The sequence below is a fragment of the Triticum aestivum genome, chromosome 7B, assembly GCF_018294505.1.
Source record: "Triticum aestivum cultivar Chinese Spring chromosome 7B, IWGSC CS RefSeq v2.1, whole genome shotgun sequence".
Classification (NCBI taxonomy): Eukaryota; Viridiplantae; Streptophyta; class Magnoliopsida; order Poales; family Poaceae; genus Triticum; species Triticum aestivum.
Window position 1 is genome coordinate 489,820,487 of NC_057813.1, and position 15,631 is coordinate 489,836,117.

Consider the following 15,631-nt stretch of genomic DNA (forward strand, 5'->3'; position numbering starts at 1 on the left):
ATTGCACTTCAAGCCCACATCCTCGGTGGTGTCCGCACACTTTATTCGTGATCCGAAGAATAACCGATACATCCCTTCGAGCGTCATGCCGAAGAAGTGCTGAATAGTTCATGGTCCTTCGGGGTTGAACTCCACATCCAGAGAGGTCGACGTTTGCATAACAGGACCCGACGGACTAGCATTACCTGAATTATTTTGATGAGGCTGAGATCCCTCTCAAGAAGATCCCGAATGCGACTCTGCAATGTCGGTACGTCATTAGCAGGCCCCCAGTCTAGTCCCTCGTTGGACCATGACACCAGTTGAGGCGGAGGGCCCAAGCAGAAGGCAGGGGCGGCCGCCCACTTTGTGCCTCGGGGAGGTGTGATATAGAACCACCTCCGTTGCCATAAATCGGACACCTCCGAGAAGGAACCTTCTAGCCATGGGGCATCGGCGCTTTTGCTTATTGTAGTGCCCCCGCACTCCACATGTTGCCTGTTGATCACCTTCGACTTTACATTGAAGGTCTTGAGCCATAGACCAAAGTGTGGGGTGATGTGGAGGAGGGCTTCGCACATGACGATAAACGACGAGACGTGAAGGATGGAATCCGGAGCCAGATCGTGAAAATCTAGCCCGTAATAGAACATGAGCCCCCTCAAAAAGGGATCAAGACTAAAGCCTAAGCCTCGGAGGAAGTGGGAAACAAATACGATGCTATCGTTGGGTTCGGGAGTGGGGATGACCTGCCCGTGGGCAGGAAGCCTGTGCTGGATTTCAGCTGTCAGATACCTAGCCTCCTTGAGCTTCTCGATGTCCTCCTCTGTGACAGAGGAGGCCATCCGCTGACCTTGAAGGTTGGATCGGGACATGATCGATGGTCCGAAGCGCTTAAGCCTGAGCTTTGGGTGTTGGAACTCAAGGTGGGGGAAGGAGCAAGCATGGGAAGAAAGGGACAGGCCTGGGTCCCTCTATAAAGGGGGTGAATATCAAGCGTCCTCGGCGTGACCGTTTGGGACATGCCTAAAATCGGGGAGTCATACCAATAGGCGCAGTTGGGTTACCCACGCCCGTATTGATGAGAATCCCGCGATAAGGAGAACATGATCTCTGCTTCGATAAGACATGCCAATAAAACCGCCTCGCAACACGGGTAGTGGCAGGTTGGGGAAAACGGTTCGTAACGACCAGGCCACAGCGTGATGTCACGCTAGGAAAAGTTGTCAGCGGATTAGATTTGTGGAATATTATGCTCTCTACGGCGGTATGTGGAATTTATTTTACAGAGCCGGACACGATTCATGTGTTCAAAATTGTCCTTGGTGTATTCGGAGATGGAACCCGCCTTGCAATGTCGAAGACAATCTGCGCGCCGGACTCATCGTCATTGAAGCCTGGTTCAAGGGCTACTGAGGGAGTCCTGGATTAGGGGGTACTCAGACAGCCGGACTATATACTTTGGCCGGACTGTTGGACTATGAAGATACAAGATTGAAGACTTCGTCCCGTGTCCGGATGGGACTCTCCTTGGCGTGGAAGGCAAGCTTGGCAATTCGGATATGTAGATCTCCTTCTCTGTAACCGACTCTGTGTAACCCTAGCCCCCTCTGTGTCTATATAAGCTGGAGGGTTTAGTCCGTAGGACAGGAACAACAATCATAATCATAGGCTAGCTTCTAGGGTTAGCCTCTACGATCTCGTGGTAGATCAACTCTTGTAATACTCATATCATCAAGATCAATCAAGCCGGAAGTAGGGTATTACCTCCATCTAGAGGGCCCGAACCTGGGTAAATATTGTGTCCCCAGCCTCCTGTTACATTAGCCTTGGACGCACAGTTCAGGACCCCCTACCCGAGATCCGCCGGTTTTGACACCGACAGTCACTTCTCCTTCGTTCCCATCTGCTAGACATTTGATGTAATGCACTCGAGAACGAAGGGAGGAGCGACTATCACCCACGGGAGAATATATTCGAGAGAGAGTCCCCACCATATACACCATGTGAGAAGAGAGTTTTCAAGGAAGACTCGACATACCAAAAGTCAACCTGTGTTGAATAGTGATATGCATGTTGAGTTCCTGGTAATTGTCATCGATTCATAATATTTGAACTATGAACATGGGAAATCTTTGACAATGATATGATCCCTGAGTGTTATTACTGCGACAACATTTTCCATCTCTCCCACTCTCTTTGTCTCCGAGCCGGCATCACGTGCCACAGAAAAATCCTTACTCCGCTCGCAGGAAGCGATGATGGCGATGGTGTATGAGAGGCAAGAGCGAGAAACACGTTGTCTACGACGTGTGCCTCGCTCCTTCGTCGCGGTGATGTCCATGGCTTCCCCAACCCCCTCCCTTTTTTCTCTATCAGCAACGACTAGGACATGGCGTCAAATGTAGATGCCCACGATGGCGACGACGATGTCGGGACAGAGTTTAGTGCACATCAATTTTACTATGATCTGTGGTTTTCCAATTGTGATGCATCCACCTTGCTGCCGGGAAGGGATCCAATGGGCGGTGCCGCCCTTCGATGGAGGTGGTGGAGACTTAGTCGAGGAGGGGATATATACCATCTCCATCTCTAACTCCGTCATCTCCAATCTATGGATCACCGCCTCCTCAGCACCACGGCACGTCCTTCCCCTCGCCGCGCTAAGTATCCTCAAGGTCATCTTCTCCTTGTGCTCGAGATTTGCTACTGCTGAGCTCAATGCCTTCCTAGCTCTCTTCTCCTACCTCGAACACCACAACTTTTTTAACCTCCGCCTAAATTCCACCTTTTGTGTGTATCAGGCTTCATGGTACAAGTGAATCCACCGGCATTCTGGCACCATTGGACGAGGGTGGATATGAGGAAGTGCCGTTGGACCATGCTTTGGGGAGGTAAAAACTATTCAGTTAGATTGTCCTTTTTGTTAATTATTGGCTCTATTTTGCCACTTTACTGTCGTATGATTCCACAATCAATGGAAATTTTGGTTTTGCATAATGTCTTTATGTTGCAAGATAAAGAACGTGTGGTAGACATCATTTAGCTTACAAGTTAATAGATGGACACAATTGATTAAACAAATTAACAGGAATGGAGTTGGAGAGATTTCAAACGATGTAGTGCTCTAGATAACACATTCATATAGAACACGTCAATTATGTAATCATACCAACACATGGACAAGTTAGGGAAGGCGGTGTAAGCATTACACTCTAGCAGTAATACCAAAATAAATAGTTTCAGGAAATTAAAAATAAGGTCAATGATCTAAATACAATTATTGAAAGAGGATAAGTATATCTTGACTTCTTGAGACCGTAGGCTAGGGTTTAGCCTCTACGATCTCGTGGTAGATCAACTCTTGTAATACTCATATCATCAAGATTAATCAAGAAGGAAGTAGGGTATTACCTTCATAGAGAGGGCCCAAACCTGGGTAAACATCATGTACCCTGCCTCCTATTACCATTAGCCTTAGACGCACAATTCGGGACCCCCTACCCGAGATCCGCCGGTTTTGACACCGACAGTGGGAGTGTAGCAGTTAATGGGTGGTGCCCTTGAAAACAGTAACTTTCTGAGGGAAGGATAGCTAAGAGCCAGCCCCCCCCCCCCACACGTTCGTTTTCCATAAAAGAGGCAACATGAAGGGCCGCTGCTCGTTTGCATCTGTCCTCCATCATCTTCTTCCTCAAGCCAAGCAACCGCTCCCAAGCCAACAATCGCCTCGATTGTCCTTCTATCTCTTCCGTTCCTCAACCGATCCCGAAGGATGGGAAAGAAGGCCGCCGCTGCGAGGGGGAAGCGGGCGACCACCGCAAAGGAGACCACAACGGAGGGGAAGAAGAATAGGGCGGTGGAGTTGGACACGAAGCGACATGAAAACATGGTCTTCTTTCCATTGAGCTTGGACAGGCATGCCTTGGTCGCAAAGTACGCGTACATGTGGGGAAGGGAAGTCCCGAAGGGCCATGGAGCTCCCATGGTCCCACCAGAGGGGGACGTGGTTCCACCGAATTCGTACCACTTCTTCTGCGCATACTTCCTCTGCGGCCTCACCTCCCCCTTCCCAGACTTCTTCGAAGCGATGATGGTGGTGTATGGATTCCACCTTCTGGATTTCACGCCCAATGCAATGGCATGCATGGAGATTTTCGCTCATTTGTGCAAGAATTTCATCGGAGTGGCCCCCAATGTGGATTTGTTCAGGCACTTCTTTGTCCCGTGAGTTAAAGATAAAACACATCGTTCGGGGAATATAAGTTGGATTCCTCGAGGGAAGAAGGAAATCTTGGATTACCTTCCCGGTCAGCAGCACGGCAGATGGGAGGAATGGAGGGCAGAATGGTTGTGGATCCAGGACACAAATGCCCCGGAGTACTGCAAGGCACAGATGGAGTGCGTCGTGCCTGGAAGCAAATGGGGCAAACCAGGCCTCACTGATGCCAGGCTCCGCTTGACACTGAATAGGATCGCCCATCTCAAAGCTGCCTAGCTGACTATCACATAGGTGGGGGTTAATTTCCTCCTACACCATATCACACCACTGCAGAAGCGAGACAAATGTGCTTAGCAGTACGAAGATTGTAACGCCCCGTGACCGATGTGCCAGGTGTCGTTCAGTTAGTCGCCGTCGTTGCCATGTCATTTGCTTGCGTGTTGCATTTCATGATGTCATCATGTGCATTGCATCATCATGTTTTCAAAACTTGCATCCGTCCCGGTCTCCTCGTTCCGTCCGTTGTCCGTTCTGAGCCCAGACACACTTGCACGCGCCCGCGGCATGTCCGAAATATTATTTTATAAGTGGCCGGAAAATGTTCTCGGATTGGGTTGAGATTTGGTGTGTGGTCTTATTATAGTGTGGATAGACCGCCTGCCAAATTTCGTCGCATTCGGAGTTCGTTTGGCAGCCCAACCGTCGTCCGTAGCCCGTCTATCGTCGGACGTTTTCGGTCTCCGGAGACAGTTGTCGGGCTGCACTTCCCTTCTCTCCCCTCGGCCCTACTTCTCTTCACAGCCCACTAGCCCACCTACCATACCCCTCCTCGCGTCCGGTGCCGTCCGATCGAGATCGGAGGGCTCCGAAACCCCTCAAAACCCCCAACCCTAGCCTCCCTGCCTTATATAAACACCCCCCATGTCAATTTTGGCCTCCTCCACCCTCCCACCTTGGTTCTCGCGCCCCCAATCATCAGCCGCCGCCGCCCTCATCGTTTTCCGCGCCGGCCCGCTCCGCCGCCGCCACTTGGCGCTCCTCCCGCGCCTCCACCTCGCCCGCCACGGCCCACCCTAGTGGGCAGCGCCGCCGCAGTAGCCTCCCTCGCCCACTCCCCGTTCGCCACCTGTCCTCCCCGCGCCTCCCAGCCGCGCGCCCCGCCCAGGCCCGGGGCGAGCCCGCGAAGCCCATCGGGGCCCGAGCGCTCCGCCGCCGCCTGGTCCCGAGCGTCTCCCGCTCCGAAGCCCCGCCGCCCGACCTCACCAGCGCCTCCGCCCCGCTGCCCCTCTACCTCGTCGCCTCGCCTCCGCCGGCGAGCACCGCGCCGGTGCCGTCGCCGTCCCGGTGAGCTCGCGCCTCCCCGTCGCCCTCTCCCTCTTGCTTCTCTCTCTCTCAGACCTCTCTCTCTCTCTCTGCAGAACCCCGTAGGAGCCGCCGTCGCCGGAGTTTCCTCGCCGCTGCCCCGTTGCGAGTTGCGCCGGATCCGGCCGGAACGGGTCCGGAGCGACCGGATCTGGTCGTCCCCAACGCCCCTCGACCTTCCTGCCGTTGCGGCGCCCTCGCCGGCGTGCGTCAACGCCGCCGCCTCTGCCTTCTTCGTGCGGGCACGGGAGGAGGACGACTCCCCAGCCGGCCACGTGGGCCTCGTGGCCCATCCCTGCATTCGGCCCACCTCCTCCAGATCCAGCCCAGCACCAGATCTGGCCCAAGGCCTCTTTGGTGAGCACCCACATGCTATCCTGCGCCCCCTGCGCACTATTGGTTCTCGCGCCGGCCCGTGTGGTTCAGTTTCGGCCTGTTTAGGTTTTTTTCTCAGTCCTGCGAATTTGCTAATTATCCAGAGATAACAGTTTTGCAGAAAAACCCCTCCATGTTCATGCATCAATAATTAATTAACCGTGCATCGGATTAAAATAATTTATATATGTAAAATGCTTAGTTTTTCATCTAGTTTCATAATATGCTATTTTCATCCATGTTTAAAATATTTAAAATGTTGTTTGATTAAATTTGCTCAAATGCCATGCTAAAATGCTTTATTTCATAACTAAATAACCGTAACTCCAATTTTAATAAACTTTATATGTAAATGGGGTAGAATTTTGCCTAGTTTATCATGGTGACCTTTATTTGCATATTAAACAACTCTAAAATTGTGTTTAGGGCAGAACAGGACCTAATCTAAAATATGCATATGGGGAGTTTCCGGAATTGTTGTTCGTTGCTTCCGGCCTCATTTAAACTTGACTAGATAGGTAGTTTTACTTTGCTTCACCCTCTTGCCATGTTAACCAACATTTAATATTGTTGAGTACATAAACGAGATCAAACTAAATAACTTGTTGTGGTGTTTCGTCAATATGCAACTCGTTGCATATTGATCTCCACTTAATTTGTAGAACTGCTTGTGCACTTTGCCATGCCATGCTTCATTAAACCGGACATGCATCATACTCGATTGTGCATCGTGCCATGATGATGTGTTGGTTGTTTACTATGTTGTGTGCTTCTTTTCCGGTGATTGCTTCTTCGGGTTGGTTCCGATAACGTCGAGGTTGTGAGGATCCGTTCGTCTACGTCCGTTTGTCTTCTTCATGGACTCGTTCTTCTTCCTTGCGGGATTTCAGGCAAGATGATCATACCCTCGAAATCACTACTATCTTTGCTATGCTAGTTTGCTCGCTCTTTTGCTATGCCAATGCTACGATGCCTACCATTTGCTTGTCAGCCACCCAAATTGCCATGTCAAACCTCTAACCCACCATGTCCTAGCAAACCGTTGATTGGCTATGTTACCGCTTTGCTCAGCCCCTCTTATAGCGTTGTTAGTTGCAGGTGAAGATTGAAGTTTGTTCCTTGTTGGAACATGGAGATGTTGTTCCTTGTTGGATCATGTTTACTTGTTGGGATATCACAATATATCTTACTTAATTAATGCATCTATATACTTGGTAAAGGGTGGAAGGCTCGGCCTTATGCCTGGTGTTTTGTTCCACTCTTGCCGCCCTAGTTTCCGTCATATCGGTGTTATGTTCCCGGATTTTGCGTCCCTTACGCGGTTGGGCTATTATGGGAACCCCTTGACAGTTCGCCTTAAGTAAAGCTTCTCCAGCAATGCCCAACATTGGTTTTACCATTTGCCACCTAGCCTTTTTTTCCCTTGGGGTTCGCGCTCCAAGGGTCATCATTATTTTACCCCCCCGGGCCAGTGCTCCTCTGAGTGTTGGTCCAACTGTCAGCTACCGGTGACCACCAGGGGCAACTCTGGGTTGGCCTACCCGTACCTAAGACAATCTGAGTGTGCCCTGAGAAAGAGATATGTGCAGCTCCTATCGGGATTTGTCGGCACATTCGGGCGGTGTTGCTGGTTTAGTTTTACCCTGTCGAAATGTCTTGTTGTACCGGGATACCGAGTCTGATCGGAATGTCTCGGGTGGAGGTCTATTCCTTCGTTGACCGTGAGAGCTTGTGATGGGCTAAGTTGGGACACCCCTGCAGGGATTTGAACTTTCGAAAGCCGTGCCCGCGGTTATGGGCAGATGGGAATTTGTTAACGTCCGGTTGTAGAAAACCCGAAGTTGACCTTAATTAAAATACATCAACCGCGTGTGTAACCGTGATGGTCTCTTTCCGGCGGAGTCCGGGAAGTGAACACGGTGTTGGAGTTATGCTTGACGTAGGTAGTCCAGGATCACTTCTTGATCATACCTTTATCGACCGTGCTTTGCCTTCTCTTCTCGCTCTCATTTGCGTATGTTAGCCACCATATATGCTAGTCGCTTGCTGCAGCTCCACCTCATTACTCCATCCTTACCCATAAGCTTAAATAGTCTTGATCTCGCGGGTGCGAGATTGCTGAGTCCCTGTGGCTCACAGATACTTCCAAAACCAGCTTGCAGGTGCCGATGAGTCCGTGCAGATGACGCAACCAAGCTCAGGAGGAGCTCGATGAAGATCTTGTCCTTTGTGTTGTTTCCGTTCTAGTTGATCAGTAGTGGAGCCCAGTTGGGGTCGATCGGGGACCTTTGTCGCATTTGGGGTTCTTCTTTTATTTTGGTTCCGTAGTCGGACCCTGATTGTATCTGGATGATGTAATGCTTTATTCATGTAATTGTGTGAAGTGGCGATTGTAAGCCAACTATGTATCTCTTTCCCTTATGTATTACATGGGTTGTGTGAAGATTACCTCACTTGCGACATTGCTTTCAATGCGGTTATGCCTCTAAGTCGTGCTTCGACACGTGGGAGATATAGCCGCATCGAGGGCGTTACAAGTTGGTATCAGAGCCTTCCCCGACCTTAGGAGCCCCATTGCTTGATCGTTTTTAGCGGCCGAGTTGTGTCTAGAAAAAATGTTTTGAGTCATTTAGGAATTATATATCGGAGAGTTAGGAATTCTTTTTACTCCCCAGTCTCCTTCATCGCTCTGGTAAGGCATCCTGACGTAGAGTTTTGACTCTTCTCTTCTCAAATTTCACTAAATTTTTTTAGGATCACGCGGGTATCTTGGAATCGTTCCGATGGTTTTATGATGAGAACATTGTCTTGGTGCCTCCTGTCAGGGGTTTAGTGGAAGTGTCCCGGGGAGTTGAGCTCTGAGGTGTTGTCATCATAATTTTATCGTTGCAGTTCTGGAATACCTGAGTTTAGTACGCCGACATCGAAAATCTCTTTTATGCAGTTGTTGGTGAGATAACCCCGATAACCCAGTACTGAGGTGAGTACGGGAGTATTGCCATAACTTGTATAATGGATGCTTTTCGAAGGTTGAGGTAGATGATTTCCGAAGGTTTCTTGGTTATGTGTTGAAGGATGGATACAGCTGGATGTAGGATTTGCTAGTTTGGGTGAGATATTATGCTTCCCCTGTATCCCCAACACCTGATTGCATAACCGGAAAATTTCGGGAGTTTCATAGGTGGGAATTCAAGTAGCTCTTAGGATATCTTTCCGACGGATGTATGATATGAAATTGGGGTTCGACGTCTAGTGGTCCGCCTATTCACGGTTGGTTTTACAGTGGTCTCGTTGTGTCTTAAAGAGTCCTTGGCTATGCCAACTCGGGGACGCTTCGTATGTCATGTGCACTGCCTTGTACATGATGGTGCTGTACGATCGAGCCCGTGTAGGCCCCACCACGAAAACTTCGGACGAAATCTCTATCATATGTTTGTTCCGGCTTATTCTGCAAGCCAATCCTTTGTTTTTGTTTTGAGTTGTGGTATTCAAGTTGCTTCAATGTCAAGTGTTGATTCCATACCTTCCCCAAATGGTGTTCTCATACTCCGATTTGAATACTAATCATTCTGGATAATCAAGATTGTCTTGTCAATCCTTTTCACCGGTGTGCTTCTCTTCAAGTGGATCCGATCATTTCAACATCAGCAAGATCAATTATCATTTCTTCTCAACGGTGTTTGTTTCATCCGTCTCCAAGTTGCCTTTGTTCTTTCCCACCCACCCACCCTTTTTCCTCAAGGACTAAGATTTCTTTACCAAGTATCCTTTTATTTTTGTGAAGTTTCTCCATTCTTTTCCGTCAATGTTCTTATCCCGTGATTTCCCATGAAGATGCTCAAGAGTTTCAAGTTCATCATCCTCCGTTTTTTTTGCTTCTCCGGTGGATTCAAGTCAAGTTTTGTTGATCATACCTTTTTCCTCATTTCAATGTCTTCTCATACCGGTGCACCTCATTATCATTCTACTTCTCGCTATTTGTTATTCTGGAGTGCTCAAGATATCTCGAAGATTCGTGTTTCCACTCTGCATTCGTTCAAGCTCTTTCGAGATTGGTATCTCATTCAAGTCATTTAATTCAACCGGTGCAACATCTCTTTTAAATCTTTTCAACGGTGTTCTTTTGAGTGGGCCCTAACCCACAGGTCTTTTCCCAGGATCTTACCTGACTCTTCTAATTCTCCCGGAGATGTCCTTAAAATTCTTTTCGAAGTTTGACGTAAGAATGAGTTATCATCAGTCAAATGCCATCTCCTAGATCTTTCACAATTATTTTCATCGTTGGCTCAACCTCTTCGTTTTGATTCTTTCGGAGTGTCTAAATAATTCTTGGTGGTGTTTCTCGTTGTCATTCTCATCATTTGAAGACCGAAGAAGAGTTTATCTTTAATCTTGCTCCATTCTCTTCAAGATTCGTGATTCCAGCTTGTTGCCATCCTCTCGTAATTGTTTTGATTGTGATAATTCTTTTCATCTATCCGGAGCAATTCAAGAGTCTTCTCAGTTTGATTATCCGGAGTTCATCAAATAAGATTTATCCATTCCAGTTTTCACTTATCTTTCTCCAAATCTTATCGGTGCATCATTCAAATATTCTCTATTCAGTTCGTGATTCCTTCGTTCTCATGTATCTAGTTTGTCTCAAGCACTTTCGTTCATTTGCTAATTCTTACCGGTGATTCACCCCTACTTCCATCATTTTAATTCTTACGGTGGTTCGTTCAAGAGTTCTCTTTCTTTGTTATCATATCAATTCATTCGTTCTTTCCAAATCCTACCGGTGGTTCGTTGAAGACCTTCTCAAGTTTACGCCATATCTCTCTTAATCCTTTCTACAAGAACAAGTGGTATGCCAAATCCGTTGCTTCTCATCAATTGAAATTGGTGAAGGATACGCATAACATAATTCTTATTCCGGTTTCATCCAAGTGATTAATCCTTTCCTTCAGAGTTTGTCCAGGAGGAATAAATTCTTGGCTGCTTGTTGTTCATCTTTCTTCCGGAGTTCTAAGTTTTCCGCATTATCTCGTCGCGAAACTCCATCTGAATCATCGCAAGGCTTCACCTTGTGTTTCAACTTCTCTTTTTTTTATCATCCTTTTATTACCGGAGTTCTTCATGGAGGCTCTACATGGTGGTTCATCAAGGATTCCTTTCATTCTTCAATTGTTCTTCAGGTTTTCTCTCGAAGTTATGACCCGCCAAGCTATACTCTAAAATAAACATGGTGCTCAACACATGTTTTGTTTTGAGGAGCTCAAGTATTCTTCATCTTGCATTTCGAAGTGCAATTCTTTCTACCTTATCTTTTGAGGTGGTATTATGTTATTCTTGATAATGTTCCCTTCGTGTTTCATGATTCACAAATTATCAAGAATGAGGTAGTTTAAATCCATTAATCTCGTCATTGGAGTTATCTTGGATTATATTTCACCTTAAGCCTTCCCTAAGGATGGTTGTTATTATGGTGCTTATAAATGATCCAAGTTTCTTCATTTATCCTCCCGGTGAAATAAGTTTCTCGTCTTCTTGTTCATATCAATCCAATCTTGTTTTTCGTAAGTGGCAGGTTGTCACCTCATTATTTGAGATGTACTCCACAAGACCATAGCAAGCTTATCTTTTCGTTGTTGGTTTTCCAACAACTCCGTTCTAGCATTTGTTGTTATCGTGCTCTCTCAAGATCTTGTTTCACTTCGTTCATTCCATTCCACTCTTTCTTCTATTCCGGAGGCATTGTGATGCTCCTCTTTTCAACCCATCATCTCGTTTGTCAAAGATCATGTTCTTTTCGTGCTTATCCATTTAACCAGAGTGTTGTGTCCTCTGCTCAAGTTCTTTTCATCTTATCTAGTCTTGTATCACTTTTCAACCGGAGTGCTGTTCGAATTTGGTCTTCCTTGGTCCCCTTCCTTAACCGGCGTGTTTTCAATATATATCTTCCCTTCAACCTCAAGGTTTCGCAATGTTCTTTGTCTCTCTTTTCTAATGGAGTGTTTTCAACTTCGTTCATCTCTGTTGTATTCTTTTCTCGAAACGGCCTAACCTTTTTCAAGGTTCTTTGGTTTCACTCGTTCGTCAAAGGAGCAACTTAGTTTTACCTCTCCTCTCTTTCTCTTTCGTTGTTCCTCCGGTGCCATTCTAGATCTCGGGACGAGATCCTCTCGTAGTGGTGGAGTGTTGTAACGCCCTGTGACCGATGTGCCAGGTGTCGTTCAGTTAGTCGCCGTCGTTGCCATGTCATTTGCTTGCGTGTTGCATTTCATGATGTCATCATGTGCATTGCATCATCATGTTTTCAAAACTTGCATCCGTCCCGGTCTCCTCGTTCCGTCCGTTGTCCGTTCTGAGCCCAGACACACTTGCACGCGCCCGCGGCATGTCCGAAATATTATTTTATAAGTGGCCGGAAAATGTTCCCGGATTGGGTTGAGATTTGGTGTGTGGTCTTATTATAGTGTGGATAGACCGCCTGCCAAATTTCGTCGCATTCGGAGTTCGTTTGGCAGCCCAACCGTCGTCCGTAGCCGGTCTATCGTCGGACGTTTTCGGTCTCCGGAGACAGTTGTCGGGCTGCACTTCCCTTCTCTCCCCTCGGCCCTACTTCTCTTCACAGCCCACTAGCCCACCTACCATACCCCTCCTCGCGTCCGGTGCCGTCCGATCGAGATCGGAGGGCTCCGAAACCCCTCAAAACCCCCAACCCTAGCCTCCCTGCCTTATATAAACACCCCCCATGTCAATTTTGGCCTCCTCCACCCTCCCACCTTGGTTCTCGCGCCCCCAATCATCAGCCGCCGCCGCCCTCATCGTTTTCCGCGCCGGCCCGCTCCGCCGCCGCCACTTGGCGCTCCTCCCGCGCCTCCACCTCGCCACCGCCACGTGGCGCCACCCTAGTGGGCAGCGCCGCCGCAGTAGCCTCCCTCGCCCACTCCCCGTTCGCCACCTGTCCTCCCCGCGCCTCCCAGCCGCGCGCCCCGCCCAGGCCCGGGGCGAGCCCGCGAAGCCCATCGGGGCCCGAGCGCTCCGCCGCCGCCTGGTCCCGAGCGTCTCCCGCTCCGAAGCCCCGCCGCCCGACCTCACCAGCGCCTCCGCCCCGCTGCCCCTCTACCTCGTCGCCTCGCCTCCGCCGGCGAGCACCGCGCCGGTGCCGTCGCCGTCCCGGTGAGCTCGCGCCTCCCCGTCGCCCTCTCCCTCTTGCTTCTCTCTCTCTCAGACCTCTCTCTCTCTCTCTGCAGAACCCCGCAGGAGCCGCCGTCGCCGGAGTTTCCTCGCCGCTGCCCCGTTGCGAGTTGCGCCGGATCCGGCCGGAACGGGTCCGGAGCGACCGGATCTGGTCGTCCCCAACGCCCCTCGACCTTCCTGCCGTTGCGGCGCCCTCGCCGGCGTGCGTCAACGCCGCCGCCTCTGCCTTCTTCGTGCGGGCACGGGAGGAGGACGACTCCCCAGCCGGCCACGTGGGCCTCGTGGCCCATCCCTGCATTCGGCCCACCTCCTCCAGATCCAGCCCAGCACCAGATCTGGCCCAAGGCCTCTTTGATGAGCACCCACATGCTATCCTGCGCCCCCTGCGCACTATTGGTTCTCGCGCCGGCCCGTGTGGTTCAGTTTCGGCCTGTTTAGGTTTTTTTCTCAGTCCTGCGAATTTGCTAATTATCCAGAGATAACAGTTTTGCAGAAAAACCCCTCCATGTTCATGCATCAATAATTAATTAACCGTGCATCGGATTAAAATAATTTATATATGTAAAATGCTTAGTTTTTCATCTAGTTTCATAATATGCTATTTTCATCCATGTTTAAAATATTTAAAATGTTGTTTGATTAAATTTGCTCAAATGCCATGCTAAAATGCTTTATTTCATAATTAAATAACCGTAACTCCAATTTTAATAAACTTTATATGTAAATGGGGTAGAATTTTGCCTAGTTGATCATGGTGACCTTTATTTGCATATTAAACAACTCAAAAATTGTGTTTAGGGCAGAACAGGACCTAATCTAAAATATGCATATGGGGAGTTTCCGGAATTGTTGTTCGTTGCTTCCGGCCTCATTTAAACTTGACTAGATAGGTAGTTTTACTTTGCTTCACCCTCTTGCCATGTTAACCAACATTTAATATTGTTGAGTACATAAACGAGATCAAACTAAATAACTTGTTGTGGTGTTTCGTCAATATGCAACTCGTTGCATATTGATCTCCACTTAATTTGTAGAACTGCTTGTGCACTTTGCCATGCCATGCTTCATTAAACCGGACATGCATCATACTCGATTGTGCATCGTGCCATGATGATGTGTTGGTTGTTTACTATGTTGTGTGCTTCTTTTCCGGTGATTGCTTCTTCGGGTTGGTTCCGATAACGTCGAGGTTGTGAGGATCCATTCGTCTACGTCCGTTTGTCTTCTTCATGGACTCGTTCTTCTTCCTTGCGGGATTTCAGGCAAGATGATCATACCCTCGAAATCACTACTATCTTTGCTATGCTAGTTTGCTCGCTCTTTTGCTATGCCAATGCTACGATGCCTACCATTTGCTTGTCAGCCTCCCAAATTGCCATGTCAAACCTCTAACCCACCATGTCCTAGCAAACCGTTGATTGGCTATGTTACCGCTTTGCTCAACCCCTCGTATAGCGTTGTTAGTTGCAGGTGAAGATTGAAGTTTGTTCCTTGTTGGAACATGGAGATGTTGTTCCTTGTTGGATCATGTTTACTTGTTGGGATATCACATTATATCTTACTTAATTAATGCATCTATATACTGGTAAAGGGTGGAAGGCTCGGCCTTATGCCTGGTGTTTTGTTCCACTCTTGCCGCCCTAGTTTCCGTCATATCGGTGTTATGTTCCCAGATTTTGCGTCCCTTACGCGGTTGGGCTATTATGGGAACCCCTTGACAGTTCGCCTTAAGTAAAGCTCTTCCAGCAATGCCCAACATTGGTTTTACCATTTGCCACCTAGCCTTTTTTTCCCTTGGGGTCGCGGCTCAAGGGTCATCATTATTTTACCCCCCCCGGGCCAGTGCTCCTCTGAGTGTTGGTCCAAACTGTCAGCTACCGGTGACCACCAGGGGCAACTCTGGGTTGGCCTACCCGTACCTAAGACAATCTGAGTGTGCCCTGAGAAAGAGATATGTGCAGCTCCTATCGGGATTTGTCGGCACATTCGGGCGGTGTTGCTGGTTTAGTTTTACCCTGTCGAAATGTCTTGTTGTACCGGGATACCGAGTCTGATCGGAATGTCTCGGGTGGAGGTCTATTCCTTCGTTGACCGTGAGAGCTTGTGATGGGCTAAGTTGGGACACCCCTGCAGGGATTTGAACTTTCGAAAGCCGTGCCCGCGGTTATGGGCAGATGGGAATTTGTTAACGTCCGGTTGTAGAAAACCCGAAGTTGACCTTAATTAAAATACATCAACCGCGTGTGTAACCGTGATGGTCTCTTTCCGGCGGAGTCCGGGAAGTGAACACGGTGTTGGAGTTATGCTTGACGTAGGTAGTCCAGGATCACTTCTTGATCATACTTTATCGACCGTGCTTTGCCTTCTCTTCTCGCTCTCATTTGCGTATGTTAGCCACCATATATGCTAGTCGCTTGCTGCAGCTCCACCTCATTACTCCATCCTTACCCATAAGCTTAAATAGTCTTGATCTCGCGGGTGCGAGATTGCTGAGTCCCTGTGGCTCAC

At 48.6% G+C, this 15,631-nt stretch overlaps 1 protein-coding gene across 1 annotated transcript; it reads left to right on the forward strand.

The window, feature by feature from the left end:
- Positions 1-12,592: 12,592 nt before the first annotated feature.
- LOC123158091 (extensin-like) lies at positions 12,593-13,561 on the forward strand. Its single transcript, XM_044576218.1, has 2 exons — positions 12,593-13,102; positions 13,177-13,561. The coding sequence occupies exons 1-2, from the start codon at positions 12,675-12,677 to the stop codon at positions 13,559-13,561; spliced, it is 813 nt and encodes a 270-aa protein (XP_044432153.1). The 5' UTR covers positions 12,593-12,674.
- Positions 13,562-15,631: the final 2,070 nt, after the last annotated feature.

Coding starts and splice junctions, on each gene's coding strand:
- LOC123158091 (XM_044576218.1), top strand. CDS start 12,675: ATGTCAATTTTGGCCTCCTCCACCCTCCCACCTTGGTTCTCGCGCCCC. Junction 13,103..13,176: donor CCGGTGCCGTCGCCGTCCCG/GTGAGCTCGCGC, acceptor CTCTCTCTGCAG/AACCCCGCAGGAGCCGCCGT.